The sequence below is a fragment of the Lupinus angustifolius genome, chromosome LG11, assembly GCF_001865875.1.
Source record: "Lupinus angustifolius cultivar Tanjil chromosome LG11, LupAngTanjil_v1.0, whole genome shotgun sequence".
Lineage (NCBI taxonomy): Eukaryota > Viridiplantae > Streptophyta > Magnoliopsida > Fabales > Fabaceae > Lupinus > Lupinus angustifolius.
Window position 1 is genome coordinate 34,553,879 of NC_032019.1, and position 15,949 is coordinate 34,569,827.

General features: G+C 32.9%; 2 protein-coding genes and 1 long non-coding RNA gene across 4 annotated transcripts; 2 read left to right on the forward strand and 1 right to left on the reverse strand.

Moving 5' to 3' along the window:
* LOC109359173 lies at window positions 288-2,856 on the forward strand. Its single transcript, XR_002109038.1, has 2 exons — window positions 288-491; window positions 2,545-2,856. It is a non-coding gene; the product is annotated as an uncharacterized LOC109359173 (long non-coding RNA).
* On the forward strand, window positions 7,255-11,210 carry LOC109360731 (probable serine incorporator). The gene is made up of 6 exons (XM_019605804.1): window positions 7,255-7,551; window positions 7,648-7,887; window positions 8,998-9,109; window positions 9,217-9,391; window positions 10,015-10,255; window positions 10,698-11,210. Exons 1-6 carry the CDS (start codon window positions 7,368-7,370, stop codon window positions 10,976-10,978), a joined length of 1,233 nt encoding a protein of 410 aa, XP_019461349.1. The 5' UTR covers window positions 7,255-7,367; the 3' UTR covers window positions 10,979-11,210.
* On the reverse strand, window positions 11,704-15,691 carry LOC109360732 (transcription factor HY5-like). Of its 2 annotated transcripts, none has more exons than XM_019605806.1 (5): window positions 15,421-15,691; window positions 13,931-14,099; window positions 12,918-13,074; window positions 12,747-12,803; window positions 11,704-11,797 (listed from the first exon to the last, which is right to left on the reverse strand). In XM_019605806.1, exons 1-4 carry the CDS (start codon window positions 15,548-15,550, stop codon window positions 12,756-12,758), a joined length of 504 nt encoding a protein of 167 aa, XP_019461351.1. In that variant the 5' UTR covers window positions 15,551-15,691; the 3' UTR covers window positions 11,704-11,797; window positions 12,747-12,755. The 2 variants fall into 2 exon arrangements, with proteins under 2 accessions (XP_019461351.1, XP_019461352.1); XM_019605807.1 differs by lacking the exon at window positions 11,704-11,797 and adding an exon at window positions 12,499-12,695 and having other exon boundaries at window positions 12,749-12,803.

The following is a 15,949-nucleotide window of genomic DNA, read 5'->3' on the forward strand; positions in this document are numbered from 1 at the left end:
TTTCCCATAAGAGATACCCATGATAAAAATAAAACTGAAAACGATGTCGTTTGGCAACTAATGAGCAAACTTGTACAACAACTGAGTTAGGTTCGTGTCCCTTAACAATAATTCCTAGATCTATATGATACATATCTGTTGTCTCTCACTTTGTGTCACTTTATGTCTCATGGGTATATGATGGTCATAAAAAAATATATTTAAGTTAAAATTTAATTATTAAATATTTTCTAACTAATCATAAATCCATAATAGATGGACTTAGTGAGACAATAAATGTGCTCCATGTAAATCAAAATTCGCACTCGTTTTTTCTTTTCCCATTTCATCAAAATCACTATCTTTTTCCTCTGAATCTCAGATCTGAAATTCTGAATCGATCCTCAAATAGTTAACATCCCTCTATTCCTCATTTCTTTGCCACATTCTTCACTACCCAGAAACCAAAGCGAGCTTCACAATTTTCCACTTTTCTCTGGCATTCGAGCAAGGTACGATTTTTACTGAAATACCCTTGATTCTCTTTGATGCGTTATTGTTCATTTCTTTTGCTGGATACACTTCAATTTTTTTACCCTTTGTGAAGATGATCCCAATGATGGGTTTCATTTTGTGCTATTAGATATTTTTGGGTTAAAAGTTTTCAACTTTGGGGAGTTATTTGGGTGGTGGGTTTAATTTAATGAGAAATCTCATTGGGTACTAAGTTTGTTCTCTTTCTTAATACTCTCGAATCCTTGTGATCACGTAGTCGAAAATCAGGGCGTGACAACCAGGAACGTAGTAGTGACTCCCAAATAGGTCGCATAACCGAAAATTGGGGTGCGAAACTTGTGATTCGTTTCATGATGATATGTGAAAATGATGTGCATGATGGGTGGTTTTTGTGCCATTTGATAGGTTTGGGATTGTGGGTTTTTCTAAAATTTCAAACTTCGGGAAGGAATCATTAAGTTTTCAGTTTTATAAATTATAATTATAAGTTGGTGGTGCATTTTTTCTTCTTCAGGGAGTGCCGATTGTTAAGTAGCAAATTGTGCTTCTTAATAAGTTCTTAAAATCATATATTTCTAACTTTTCCTAGTTATTATAATAGTTATAGTTGGGGCATTATCGAGGGTGTGAGATCTACATTTGGATCTGTAAGAAAGGCAATAAACAGAATGTGCTAATTTAGTGCAATTTATGATGTTTGGGATGTGAAAGTTGGAATGAAACAAATTTGGAGAAGAGAAAAATAATGTAATTTCGATGCATAGCCGTTAGTTATAGTTTAAAATCCTTTTACACTTGCAAGTTGCATCCATTAATCTTAAAAAGACAATTTTATTTACACGGTTAATATTTTTTTGAGTTGACACGCATAGCCATTAGTTTCGCATGTATCGTGCAATTCAAATCGCGATGTGATGTGGAAATGTGGAATTGATGCCCAGCGATGCAAACCGCACATTGCATCATTTTGCACCTGATTTGTTTGATGTATCATGTGAATCGGACTGAACCAGTAGAATCACTAGTGGAAATCGTGAATCCTGCGATTCTGAACTTGCGCTATTGCATCTCGCGGGTCACATTGCATTCGGGTTGGGTCATGTGCGATCCGGTATCTTAAACACTGGAAGATGCACTTTTATTAAAAAAACTGACTTCAAATTGGCCGATTTTACCTTTTAAGTAGCCCAGACCCAGACCTGATTTTTACCCCCTTCCTTGTTACTTGTGATAAAATGTGAAATGTGATAACCGAAAAGACAAAACACAACTTGTTACATTTCCTGCTACTTCTCTGGTTATTCCCCTTTGTTTGTTCTCAGTCTTTCCTATTATCTCTTGTCCATTCCTTTGTTTGGGTCACGTGAAAAACCAACATTGCTAACAAAAAAACCAGTTGATATAACATGGGAGTCATTGTGAGGGTAATCATTAGATTATACATTTTGGAGTAGGATTTGGAATTTAGGATGTTATTTTGTTGTCATTTGGTGTTATTTTGTGCAGTCGTGTGATTTGTATGGCGTTTATGATAATCATTAGATTATACCTTTGGTTGGAGTCGTAAGACTCGGAACCTGTGTAGTCGTGTTATTCTGCTATTATGACTTATGAATTATGATATTATGACCCTTATTGCTTTAATTTGTGTTATTTCATGACATTTTTCTGTTATGAGTCTTATGGCTTATGTTATGAATTATTTTAGTATTTTTAATTATTGATAGTGAACCTTACAAAGTTACGATTCATGATACAAATTGATTCATGATTCAGTAAATAGGTCTTCTGCTTCACAATCTGAATCCTGATTTGATGACCATGCTTGAACAACTACAAAATATATGTTATAATATTTACTTCAATTTCTTTCTGCTACTGATGAGACTAATTTGTCCCACTACATGAAAATATCGCCCCCATAAATCATTGCTCCCAGATCCTCATAGGTGAAGTCTATTAATACTTTCGATGTTTAATGATCAAATCATTCTAGTTTATTTCAATTGCACATTCATCTTCTACTGATATTGATTCAATATTTTTCAGTTGTGCTGGAGAAGGTTGGCGTGGAAGCAATGGTTCTCGACTCCGTTGTCTCTTCTCCTCATAGGAAGTCGCCATCATTCAGACGAAAGAATGAACTTGGTAGTTGGTCTACCCTTGTCCAAAGGCACCGCTTCCTTCTGTCAGCTCTTGTTTTGCTGACTTTCCTCTGCACTGTTTATCTCTACTTTGCCGTCACTTTTGAGGCCATTAGTTCCTGCTCTGGATTGACCAAAGCTGAGAAAGTTTCATGCCAATTGGAACATGCAAAGAGCTTCATGCGCAAGGGTAGGCCGAAATTTCTCTAATGTTCGAGTAAAGAACTATTGTAGAATTGGTTATCGCTTTCGGATTCTTTCAAGGTTTACTTAAAATTGGTAGAATTGGAATACATCATATCTACTTGTTTGCTGAATTAGTATTTTTTTTTTGAGATCAATCATACAAGAGAACAATCTCTTGAATACAACCTTCTTCCCCCTTCCCGGACGAAATCGTAAAAAGAAAAGAAACATTGAATTTGTGCTCATCTTTGTGATTGTTTTATGGTAACCAGTAATTTATTCTTAGTTGATGAGTGTAGTTGTGTGTTGCTGCTTGTTCAGTGATCATGTCTATGACTAGTACAAGCTATGCTATTTTCAAATATGAAGCATTGCAGTTCTTCAGTAAAAGTTTATCTCAACTTTGTATATTATGAAAATGAAAATATGGTATTTATGGGTTTTGATTTCCTGTATCTGTTACAACTTGGAACTCTTGCTTCAGATGCATATTTTAGGGGAGTACATCTTATGTCCCATATTTTGTGTCACTCCATGCAAGGTAGTTAAAATCGAAAGTTTACTTAGGATCGGGAGGACAACCAAAGATCGTAAACATAGGATCGTAACACAACTCATAAGATTGTATAAATAAATAAATAAATAAATAGATATAAGTATAAATAGTAATTCATAAGTTATAATATTAAAAATATTCATAATAATAAACATGGTATATGAATAACACAAATTTGTAATACATATCATAACTCATAATAGCAAAATAATCAATCAACTACACCAGTGGTTTTATAGCCACTCACACTATCTATATTTTAATAGCAAAATAATAGCATAATAATTAATAGCAAAATAACTCAACTAAATAAATTCCAAGTAAAAAAAAAGGCTTTCAGAGCCACTCACGCTGGTCATGTTTTAATTAAATTTATGGATTAAAAAAGACATTGGACTTCAGAGGATGAGCTAATAGCCCATCATATGCTTTTTAATAAATAAAAATATCAGGGTTTTCAACAAACCAGGTTGCAAATGACTTGGTTAGCTTCTTCTCTACTACCCACGATGGCAGAATAGAAGATAGAGAGAGAAAGTAACAATCGTTGCAAATTGCACGATGAGAGAGAGAGTGAAGCAGAGATGAAGAGAAAGGGTTTAGGGGTTAGTGGGTTTGCAGATTCCATCAGTTTTACGCACCCACATGACAATCTCACCTGATCCCATAGAGGCATGTCCAAGACCAAGATCGAGCATGGAGTGAGGGTCAAGGATTGTAAGAACGTGCGATTTTGACTACCATGACGTATGTGCTATGAGTTATGTTTGGTGAAAAATATATATTTAAGTTAAAAATATAATTATCAAGTATTTTTCTGACCAATCACATCTACATATGGAGTGACATAATATCGTGGGACAAAAGATTGTAGTATCATATTAGACAACTTACCATTATAGATTTATAGCTATACAACCAAGCATCTTTAAAATGAATAAAGATCTGGTGTCCCAAAAAATATCAATGAAAAAATATCATGTCAATTAAAAAATTTAAAATTTTATTATTATTATTAAAACAAAATTATGATCTATTAAATCTTGTACTATCTTCTATCTTCCTTGACAAAAAAAAAGTAAAAAAATTATGTATCTTGTTAATAAAGCATTAGGGATAGAGAAGAAGATGCTAGAAAATATTTGCAAAACGATCCTCCAACTTTATTTTCTGTTTCATTTTCGTGTTAAGTTGAAAATTCATACAAAAATATGTTATTGTAGAACAAAAGGATAAGATTAACACATTTAAAAAAATAAAACCAATCTGTCTCATTTTGTTAGCCATTGATATTGTAGAAAAAAGAACATCAATGGTTTCAAATACTTCCAATGAGGAACGTGTCAATTTTGCAATTACGTATCCTCACATGTACTATAGATAAATATATTTTACTTTCTAAGGTTCTTGTAAATAAATATTGTAACTACCAATCTACATTCATATTTTATACTAGAGTAAATTACACTGACACCCCCTGAGTTTTAGTGAAATTACACAACCCACCCCTCACTTTTCTACCCCTACACAAACTTTCCTAGTTTTATACTTTCATTATATCACTCATGCATAAGAAATAAGTGTAATCTTTTAAACAAAAAATGTGATAAATGCAATTAAGTTAAACAAAACATGATATATTGTATAGACAAGTCTAAATAATATACAAATCAATGTATCTTTTATTATTTTTGGTTACAAATGCATTAACAATTCTAAAGAAATATTGTTTAAATTGTTCTTATAATATAGTGTAACGAACCAAAAATAATAAAGAAATATTGTCTCATATATTATTTAGAATTGTCTCCACAATATATCATGTTTTGTTTAACTTAATTGCGTTTATCTCATTTTTTGTTTAAAATATTACAATTATTTGTTATGCAGGAGTGGTCAGTGTAATGAAAGTAGTATAAAAATTAAGGGAGGTTTGTGTAGGTGTAAAAAAGTGAGGGATAGCTTGTGTAATTTCACTAAAATTCAGGGGGTGTCAGTGTAATTTACTCTTTATATTATTAAATATTTAATTTCTATATATTTTATTTTAGAGAATTTATTGAGTGTACTTTATGTTATAATATTTTTGTGTTGGCGGTTATTAGAATTGATTTAATATGTATACAATGACAGTGTAAATATTTTTTACACTGTCAGTCAATCATTCACCATTGATTTATTAACCATCATTGACTCTCAAACAAAAGTAATACAAATCAATAGTGAATGATGTGCTGACAGTGTAAAAAACTTTACTGTTAGTGCATAAATTTTAAACTCTATTAGAATATCTCAGCTTCAACATTCAGTTAGCTTTTCTGTTTAGCTTTGTGAATCTGTTAGGTTTATGTTTGTGAATCAGTTAGTTAGTTGCCCATCAAACTCACTCTTTTGTATTTTTGTATATAAAGGGATCTTCTCCCTCTTATTGAATAAAAAATCATAAATTCAAAATTCATTTTTCATTCTCATTCTCTTTGTTCTTCTTTCTCTTTGTCAAAGATTTTTTCTCCTCTGTTTTCTAGTTCTTACATGGTATCAGATTTGAATGGAAAATATGAGGACGGAGAATGCAATGTGTGCGAAGGTCGTGAGAAAGAATTGATTGGCTTTGAAGAAGGCGATGAAGAAGAATTAACCGCTACATTTGCAGAGAGAGCATCAAATAACGCCTTACTTTTGTTCTTCTCAAGCTGAGACTCGAAAGTGAGTACAAACGATTCAAGATTATGAACCGAAGGTAGATCCAATTGACTCTCAATTGAAGTAATTATTGGCTGATATTCTTCATTTAAGCCATCAAGAATGTAGTCAATGTGCTTAGCGATAGAAATTGGTGTTCCAATATAAATCAAAGCATCTACAAGTCCCTTGATTTTGTGAAATATTCATAAATGGAACTTGAACCCTGAGAAATAGATTGAAGTTGGGAACATAATTGCCTACTCCTTGCTTTTGTTTGAGAATTGCAATAGGAATCAAGTTCCTCCCAAAGTTGCCATGAGTGTCTACATCCAACAACATGAGGTTGGAGACCTTCGGTCAAAGAATTTAGAATCCATGGAAAAACCGTCTTACCATATAGGATTATATTGATTTTTGTATAAATTCAAAAAATTAAGAATAAAGTAGAAAAATAGAAATTATAGTGATAGTTTATACACTAGATAAAAGATGTATATATTAATAGTATAAGAATTTTTACTGGAAGATAAATAGTAGACTAACCGTACATAAATGAAAAGTGAATGATGTGACTGTATATAATTTTTTTTGAGTGTAAGTACATAATATTAATCTCTATTAACTAACAACATAAACTAAAACCAAAATATTCTAGAAGCACTTTAATCAATTTTTTACAAGAACGAAAAGCAAAAGGCTCATACCTTACTATAATTAGAAACATATTTAGCTCTTGAGATATTATTACGTAAAACAATTTTTTTTTATTAAGAAAAACATGAATACAAAATTATATCAATCAATAAATAATGAATAAAAAATTATTTTGGTTCCTTCAAATTTTTACATGTTTCAGTCTTTACCATTTTGATAAAATTGATTACACAATAAGTTTAAGTTTATAAGCAGCAAATGATTAATCTATAAATAAATTCAGGTCATTTCATCAACTGACGTTGGTTCAAGTGGTACATGTTTGTTTTTTCTTAAGCATGAGTTCGAGTCTTGTGGATGTAAAAAATGTCAGCTAGGAGAATTACTTCATATATTTGTAGATATTCTCGACTGGACATGATTGCCTCAAATGCGAGATATATGATATATGTGCTAAACCAAAAAAAATCCAGATCATTCAACAAGACTAGGCATAAAGAAGAAAATTGAAAAAGTCAAAAGTAGCCTTTGTGGAATCCTATAACAATACAATTCTGAAACCTTCTTCATATTCCATCTCTTCATTCATCCCAAATCCCATTCTTCAAACCCTAATTTCATCAATTCTCAAACCAGAATCATCGTCGATGTGGGCAGCTTCGTGTCTAGCTTCATGCTGCGCCGCCTGCGCATGCGACGCATGTCGCACCGTCGTTTCAGGGATCAGTCGTCGTTCCGCTAGAATCGCTTATTGCGGTCTCTTCGCTCTCTCTCTCGTCGTTTCTTGGATTCTTCGTGAAATCGCTGCTCCTCTCATGGAATCTATTCCTTGTAACTTTTTCCTTTTCTAATTTTATTGTTCTTATTAATTTTCTTAAGAATTTGTGAAATTAATTTTAATTTGTTACTTTTTTTTTGTTTTTTCAGGGATTAATAACTTTAAGCATACACCTAGTCGAGAATGGTTTGAAACTGATGCAGTTCTGCGAGTTAGTTTTGGAAATTTTCTATTTTTCACTATTCTTGCAGTTTTAATGATTGGTGTGAAGAATCAGAAGGATCCTCGTGATGGCTTGCATCATGGAGGTTGGATGATGAAAGTTATATGTTGGTGCGTTTTGGTAATCTTTATGTTTTTCCTTCCGAATGAGATCATCAGCTTTTATGGTTAGTATTTCTTTCAATGTATTTCATTCAATTTGGTTCTTTATAGTTGACTCACAAGAATGTTAAGATCATAGTTACATGGTATAGGTATGAGTATGCTTACACGGTTCATCACGTTTTACATAAATTTATGAGACGATCCCCATATGTAGTATGTGGTAAGGTGAATTTGATACGCGATGCATAGGGTAAGCTAGAGAATTATGTAAGCATGGTTAAGATGCTTGTACATCTAGTCTACTACCATGGTAAATCGCTTGAGTGATCGAGTCATATATTGGGGCTTATCGCACTTCATGTATGAACCTGTATGATTACTATAGTGTTTGCTAGAGTAATAGGATGCTTATTTAGCCATTTGTGAATGAATATCAGGTTCATGCCTCTGATAAGTCTTCTTCACACCTCTAGAAGACTTAAGTTTGATTGTCTGATACTTACAAGTTACAATTGCATTGATTCAAAATTTGATCACTATTTTCAGAATGATAACAACATTTAGTTAATGGGGACAGTTGCATTTCATTGTAGGATATCTAATGGAAGTGTGATGTTTGCACAACCTACTAATATATATCTGTCTCATTGCTTGTGGGACTTTATTTATGAATTGCTCCCATATGGACTTCGAAGAGTCTAAGGTTGCTGGCAGATTATAGTTGTCGCTTGAATGAAAAGTTCGCTGTAGATTAACCACAGATTCTTTATAAAGTTATTTATCTTAGCTGTTCAAACATTTTTTAATAATAAAAGAAATATTATTGTAAGAGAACAGCGAAGTACAAATGATGAGGATAAATTGTTTTCACAAAGAAAGCATAAAAAACAACTAAAACATGTATGATCATCCTGTTGTTTTTGTTAAATGCCTAGTGTAGTGATTAGTTATTTGTTTCGAATCTTAACATGCGAATCTGTTTGCTGTTCAGTCCTTTAGTAGCCATGGTATGGAAGGGTCTTTAAGTTAGGTGACCAATCTTATAGAAGTTGTAAATTTTGAGACAAAAATCCTCTGTGCTTAAAGGAATGGGAAATAAAATAGATATGCATTTTTTGTTTACCGAATGTGTTTGACATGTAAATTACTCACGACTATGATTCTGTTTGCAGAAACAATATCAAAGTTTGGCTCGGGTATGTTTCTTCTTGTTCAAGTTGTGCTCTTGTTGGACTTCGTTCATGGATGGAATGACAAATGGGTTGGATATGATGAACAGTTCTGGTTAGTTTTTTTGGCTTTGCTGTATTATTTAACTCCGGTAACATAGTTTGCTCTTGACATTATATGTTTGAATTAGAAATTCAGTATTTAACAGATTATTCATACAGGTATATTGCTTTGTTTGTTGTTTCACTTGTTTGTTATGTGGCTTCATTTGTGTTCTCGGGACTTCTCTTTCACTTTTTCACACCATCTGGACAAGACTGTGGACTCAATACATTTTTTATAACTATGGCCCTGATTCTCGGGATTCTTTTTGCCATAGTTGCTCTGCATCCAGCTGTAAGTTTTTTTATTTTAATTTCATTGCTGCTAACTACTTTTAATTTGGTTTACTGATTTGAAATTTTGAATGCTAATTTTTGCCTATTTTGTCTCTCCTATGATATTGAGTTTTCATTGCCTGAAAGTTGAATAGCATAAACTTTCCATTTATTTGGACTTAGGCACAAGGTGAAAAAATGCTATTGTATAGAAGTTCATATATAATCTGTTATTTATTACTTATTAAATAATGTTTCGCATATGCTATTTATGTTATGTTGGTTCAATATTTCTCATGGAATACGAATTTGGTAATTATGGCTTTACAAAGTACTCCCTCTAATCCTTACTACAAGGCATCATTTTGAAGATTTTGGTGGCCCTTTTTATAAGGCACTTAACATTTTTTGTGAAACATTTATTGTTTTTTTCTTCTCTTTTTTGCCATTTGTTCATCAATGAGAAACAATAAATATTTGCTGTCAGCTTGGGATGTAACTAAACTTTGCAAGCTTTGCTTGAAGAACTAATTGCTGAAACTTTATTTTTTTTGGAATTGGTTTTATGCTATATATAGCCAGCATGTAAACCAGTCATTGCTTTGGATTCATGCTGTTGACGTTTTTTGAATTATTTTACAGGTAAATGGGAGCATTTTACCTGCTTCAGTAATATCCGTATACTGCACTTATCTCTGCTATAGTGCACTGTCCAGTGAACCAAGAGACTATGAGTGTAATGGTCTTCACAAACACTCAAAAGCTGTTTCCACTGGTACACTTACTCTGGGTTTATGCACAACTGTTCTATCCGTTGTTTATTCTGCTGTGCGCGCTGGATCTTCTGCCACAGTGCTTTCCCCACCAAGCTCCCCACGTGCTGGTAAATTCTTAAAATCCAATATTTCTGTTTTGTATGAATCAAGATATGGCAAATTCAAAAGTATATCCAACTAATACATATCTGAGAATGATGTTATTGGCCTTAAAGCTGAGTTTGATTTTGGATTTTCATGCCACGAGGGATATAGTGATTTGTCATACTATTATCTGATTAGCATCAAATTATTTAATGTTTCCACATGGGTTACTTTTTTTGGCTTTGCTCTGGTGCAAAATTCATGGACTTTTTTTGGTGGTGTTCATGAGGTAGATATGCAAAGTGATTGACATGCTTTGCTGCACTTGCATGGCCCTTTTACTTAGCTTCTAGCTTTTTCTTTTGTTGTTATATATAAGGATTTCTAATAATTTTTTCTCTCAATATTTTGTTGTTCTTATAACATGCTAACACTTGAAATCTGCCATTTCTGTTGATTCTGCAGGGAAGCCTTTGCTTCCATTGGATGGAAAGGATGTTGAAGAGAATGAGAAAGCAAAGCCAGTCTCGTATTCATATGCCTTCTTCCACTTGATTTTCTCTCTTGCTAGCATGTATTCTGCAATGCTTCTGACAGGATGGTCAACCTCTGTCGGAGAGAGTGGGAAGTTGGTCGATGTCGGGTGGCCTTCAGTGTGGGTTCGGATTGTCACATGCTGGGCAACTGCTCTGCTATACCTATGGTCTCTTGTAGCTCCTGTCTTGTTCCCAGACAGGGAGTTCTAAGTGCCGAGCACCGCAGTTTCAATGGCCGGGAATATTGTGTGTAACCTAAATACTATGATGGCAAGTGTGTTTACTTCTACTTTATGGTATTCGGTATGCATCTATATAATACAACACTGGAACAAGGTACTTGTTATGAATGACAATTACAAGTGCTTTTAATTGTATAGTGTGAAAGATTTGTACCTTGAACGAATTATATTTGTCAGTATTATGTTCCTTATCCATCATATAATTTCAGTATATAGCTCATGAATGTGTGTAGCTTTCAGAGTTCATAAATCAGAAAACTTCTAAAATTATGAAGGATCTTGATAAGCATCCATAGCTTAGTGCAGTAATCATAAGTCATTATATGTATGGAGCTATTGTTATTTTACCTCTAGTTTATTGTAGTTTTTCTTTAATGTACCGTAATCATGATTTTGAATGAAACCACAATTTAAAACCAATGAAACCCATGAATTAGTCTTAATATGATGACACATTGAGTGATTCAGTGTTACATTATGGTGTATATAAGAATGTCATTTTATAACACTCACTTGGATTGTCTCCAAGGAAGTGCAAAGGCACACCAATAAGATTGAACTTAGATGGGTCCTTCTTTGGGTCAAAGTTTCCATTGCCTTGACCAACAACAAAGAAGTTAAAGCCATGAAGGTTAAGTGCAAATAATGCGTGGTTAGGTGGGAAAACTTATTTCTTGTACTCTAGCAACGCAATGGTTGTGGTATTGTCACATAAAATATCCCCTCCCATTTCCACTTCACAACCAAAGAAAGTAAAAGTCTATTTTTATTCTCTTTACCTTCCACCCTTTTTCCTTCCTTCATCTCTCAGTTCGACCAAAGTAGAGTATGTCCACCGTTGATGAATGTACTTGTGAGAGACTTCGAAACTTTCTTATTCCCTTTATTCCCCTCCAAAACTCAATTCATAAATAAACCCTTAATCAATGCTGGGAGAACCGGACCAGACGAGACAGTCCGACAAGTTTGATCACTGACCGAACTTGAATAGGCTTTGATTTGCAGTTTTAACCGAATGAATGGTTGGGTCGCTTTGAATCGGAAAAATTCTGGTCTGATTGTGTTAAACTCCAGTTAAATCGAGAAGTGAACTAGACAATTCACTTAAAAGGTGGAGGACGGTTAGTTCAATATAATTATATAAAATTTTACATTTATATATAATTATATATTTATAAATATATGAAATCATCCGGTCAAACCTAATAGTTTAACCGTTTAAAACGATTAAATTTGATATGAGACCTCTTTCGATTTGATATTTAGCTCGGGTTTTGCAACATTGCCAACAGAAAAAATTAGATGAGTTGGCAGTGCATAAGTGCCATCTCATGAGTTGGCAGGAGCATCTTAAAATAAATTAGTATATGAAATGCAGGGTTCCCAATCTTAATAACTCATTGGGCCCCATATTTTTACTCGGGGTTTATAATACAATTCTAAATATCAATATTAAATAAAAAAACTTTTTAAGTTGACAAAATGAGGATTCACAACATAATAAAAGATAAATTTCTAAATATTCACTATTAATGTCTTTAGTAAAGATTTAGCTCATACTTCATTGAAGCAATTCATCAAAGGTTTCTTGTGGCCAAATTCACAAAGGTTTCATCAACTAATTCTAATTTCATTTCTCTCCAACATGTAGTCTTCTATCTTGAGAGTACATGTGAATTGGACACTAGATTTACATGTAATTTCTTGCATCTTAGACTTGTAACTTTTTATTTTACTTAATATGTCTAAGCATCATTGCTCTCATCAACTTTAGGCCTTGTATTCATAAGCACCTGCAAGTAAATTAAATTCAATATATATTCTTAGATATGAAGCTGATTCAATAATATGTATATACTATATTCAATAATATGAAGTTGAAATTTGTTTTGGGTGATATTAATTACCTTACGGAGCATGGTGTTCTCATTGATCAAAGTTGATATAGACTCTTCTAACTTGGAATTCTTGTCTTCCAACTCTTGAGCTCTTGATTCCAAATCATTTACATATACCTTCTTTCTTTCACGGGCCTGTTGAGCAGAAACTCTGTTCCTCAATAACCTGTTTTTTTATACACATACTCATCTCATATTCTCATCGGAGTCCTACTTATCCATTCAAGTGTAAGTTATATATCGAGAATGGGAGGATGTCTGAAAGAGTTTATAAGTGAAAAAATGATATGGTATCTTATAAAGGTGAGTATGGGCTGAGTAAGACTTGTCCCTTATCCGACCGTAAATATTGGTAAGGTCATTTTTTGAACTCAGACCTAGACCTGAAACTAATCCGATCTTAAATATCGATAGGTGAGCCTTTGAACTCGAACCTAGTCCAGATTAAATATAGTACAAACATCTTTTAGAAAGTGTATGCTAACCCAATAACGAAAGTTTCGTAAGGGAACTGGAGCAGGCTAATACTTCTCAATATTTTACTTATTAGTATGAATATGTAAATTGATATATATATATATATATATTGTTAATCATGTATATATGTTGAAAAGATTAGAGAATAAATGATACTTCCGACTAAAGATATGTAATTATTCTGTATACAATTGAATAAAGACACATAGAAACATAATGAGTGGGTGACTATGGGACATGTCAGGCCGGGTCATTATTGTCCCCTACTCGACCCTAAACATTCTCCGAGCCTAATTTTTACCCAAGCAAGGCCATAAACCCGACCCTATTTGAATCATCGGACCAAACCGGGTGAGCGGATAGGATCGTGCCTTACTCACTCATATTATCTTACTTATAGCTCTCCACTATTCTCATATCCAATAACTATGTGATTCCCCGATGGTTGTAGGCCGCACGATTATTTCAGCATCAAACCATAGTTAAAATAAGCAAAAGCATTTAAGGTTTAGCCTAGTACGTGTGCATGTTATTTATGTAATTACCTTTTAAGGCGTCTATACTCCTTATCTGCAGGGTTTCTTCCATGGCTGCGTTTTCCATGGAAGCTAGTTTGAAGCTGAGGCTCATTCACACTCTCATTGTCCTTACTATTTTGAACACTTTGTGTAGCTTCCACATCTGGAACCGTGAACATATCTTCATCACTATCATCTGAATTAGGATTAGTAATCACATCACTCATTAATCCAACATCACATCATATGCATATATTATCATTGGTGCGCACTAATGATTAGAGATGGCAATAAAAACCGAACTCGTGGGTACCCGCCCGAACCAAACCCGAATTTAATGGGGAAAACCCAATGTGATTGGGTTCGGGTTTTATCCGGGTTTAAATTTCGGGTTTGGGTTCGAGTTTGGTATAGCAAAGATCCGAACTCGCCCTGATGAAGTAAGGTAATTCAATTTAAAATTGAAATTTTTATCATTTGCCAATTATTTTTAATTTCTAATTTTACTTTGCATACTATTAGATCTTCAAACATAAAAGAAATGAAATAATACAAGAGAAAATAGAAATGTTAGAGAAAAATTACACGAAAATAATATCATATATTCCTTAATATTTTATCATTTTCGGGTTTTTCGGGTTCGGGGAAGGTATTTTTATTTCAACCCCATTGAGTTTGGATTCGGGTTTTGAATTTCGAGTTTGAGTTTGGGTATGTGCAAACCCGACCCCGACCCGCCCGGTTGCTATTCTTACTGATGATTATACAATTGTGAGAAGATGCACTCGCAATCCCGAAACTGTAATATTGTGGAATTGTGGTTGTGAAATAAAATTTATAACACTGATTAAGATTTATGATTACTCAGAAAATACAGCAACCCACAAAAATTTATAGCAGTTCTATAATAATCACATGTAATAAAATTGAGTTTGATTCTGTATTTTTTTTTGTTTTTCATGCAAAAACAGAAAAATGTGAGTAGTTGTGAGACTAGGCTTTGAGTATAAAAGTTAAAACTCCTAACATTGCAAATAAAATTATTCACATGTTGGCATAGTACATTTTTATTCTCAATAATCATTGTTGGTTGAGTGAATTAGTTTATTTTGTTGTTTTTAAAGGAAGTAATGTGTGTATGTTATTTTAATCATGGTTTTGGTTTGGGAGTCTCAATAATCATGTTATTTTGTTGGTTATTATTTTAAATCATTTTCAAATATTTTTCATAATTTTCCTAGAGTATATACTTTGTAACAAGTTAAGGTACCCCTTGTACCATGGTTAATGGTTAATGAATTTTCATTTATAACAAAATTATTTGCATGTTATTTATCTTGTACAAAGTTCTTAGATCACTTTTTTTTTTTAAAAAAATGATAAAATTAAATATATACTTGCTTTTAGTTACATATTTGTATTAAAAAAAGGACAAAAAAATGTGTATAGAAAAACATTTTTCTTAAAAAATCACAACATTGGATAGAAAAGTTTTGGTTGAAAAATGTGTTACATACCATGAATATTGGTTCTTTTGTTGTTGGGCCTATTCCATGAAGAAGAAGAGGAAGAGGGTGCTCCTTCCTTCATAAGCTTCTGAAGGGTATTGCTATTTGGTTTAACTTCTATGGTTCTTGGAAGAGACATCTATTTCAACAAAACACAAAGAAAAGTAAATTTGTGTTTTTGCAATGTTGGTGTTTTCTTTTTTGTTGGATTGGTCTCATCCAAAACCATTGCCTATGAAACAATAAGGTGGGCCAAAGAGTTTGGTTCACAAATGAACACGTTGATGTGTATAGAACCAACACTTTTCTTCACTGTTTTATGAATAATGTTACATGTACCACTCATTTGGGGCAAAGGGAAATATTTTTTTATGGGCAAAAGGGAATTTTATTTAATAATATACCGAAGATATAAATTTTTTATAAGGGATTAGAAAATTATAGGAGAAATAAATTATAAATTAACTAAGCCATGAGATAAGTTCATACCATAATAAAAGTAAATTATCTCTTTAGGTTGTACAAATAGCACCATTCC

Excerpts from the sequence above, each read along its gene's own strand:
- LOC109360732 (XM_019605806.1), bottom strand. The coding sequence starts at position 15,550 with ATGTCTCTTCCAAGAACCATAGAAGTTAAACCAAATAGCAATACCCTT. Across the intron at positions 13,075-13,930 it reads GAGTATAGACGCCTTAAAAG|GTTATTGAGGAACAGAGTTT; the intron begins GTAATTACATAA and ends ATAAAAAAACAG. Across the intron at positions 12,804-12,917 it reads AGAACACCATGCTCCGTAAG|GTGCTTATGAATACAAGGCC; the intron begins GTAATTAATATC and ends ATTTACTTGCAG.
- LOC109360731 (XM_019605804.1), top strand. The coding sequence starts at position 7,368 with ATGTGGGCAGCTTCGTGTCTAGCTTCATGCTGCGCCGCCTGCGCATGC. Across the intron at positions 9,392-10,014 it reads TAGTTGCTCTGCATCCAGCT|GTAAATGGGAGCATTTTACC; the intron begins GTAAGTTTTTTT and ends ATTATTTTACAG. Across the intron at positions 10,256-10,697 it reads ACCAAGCTCCCCACGTGCTG|GGAAGCCTTTGCTTCCATTG; the intron begins GTAAATTCTTAA and ends TTGATTCTGCAG.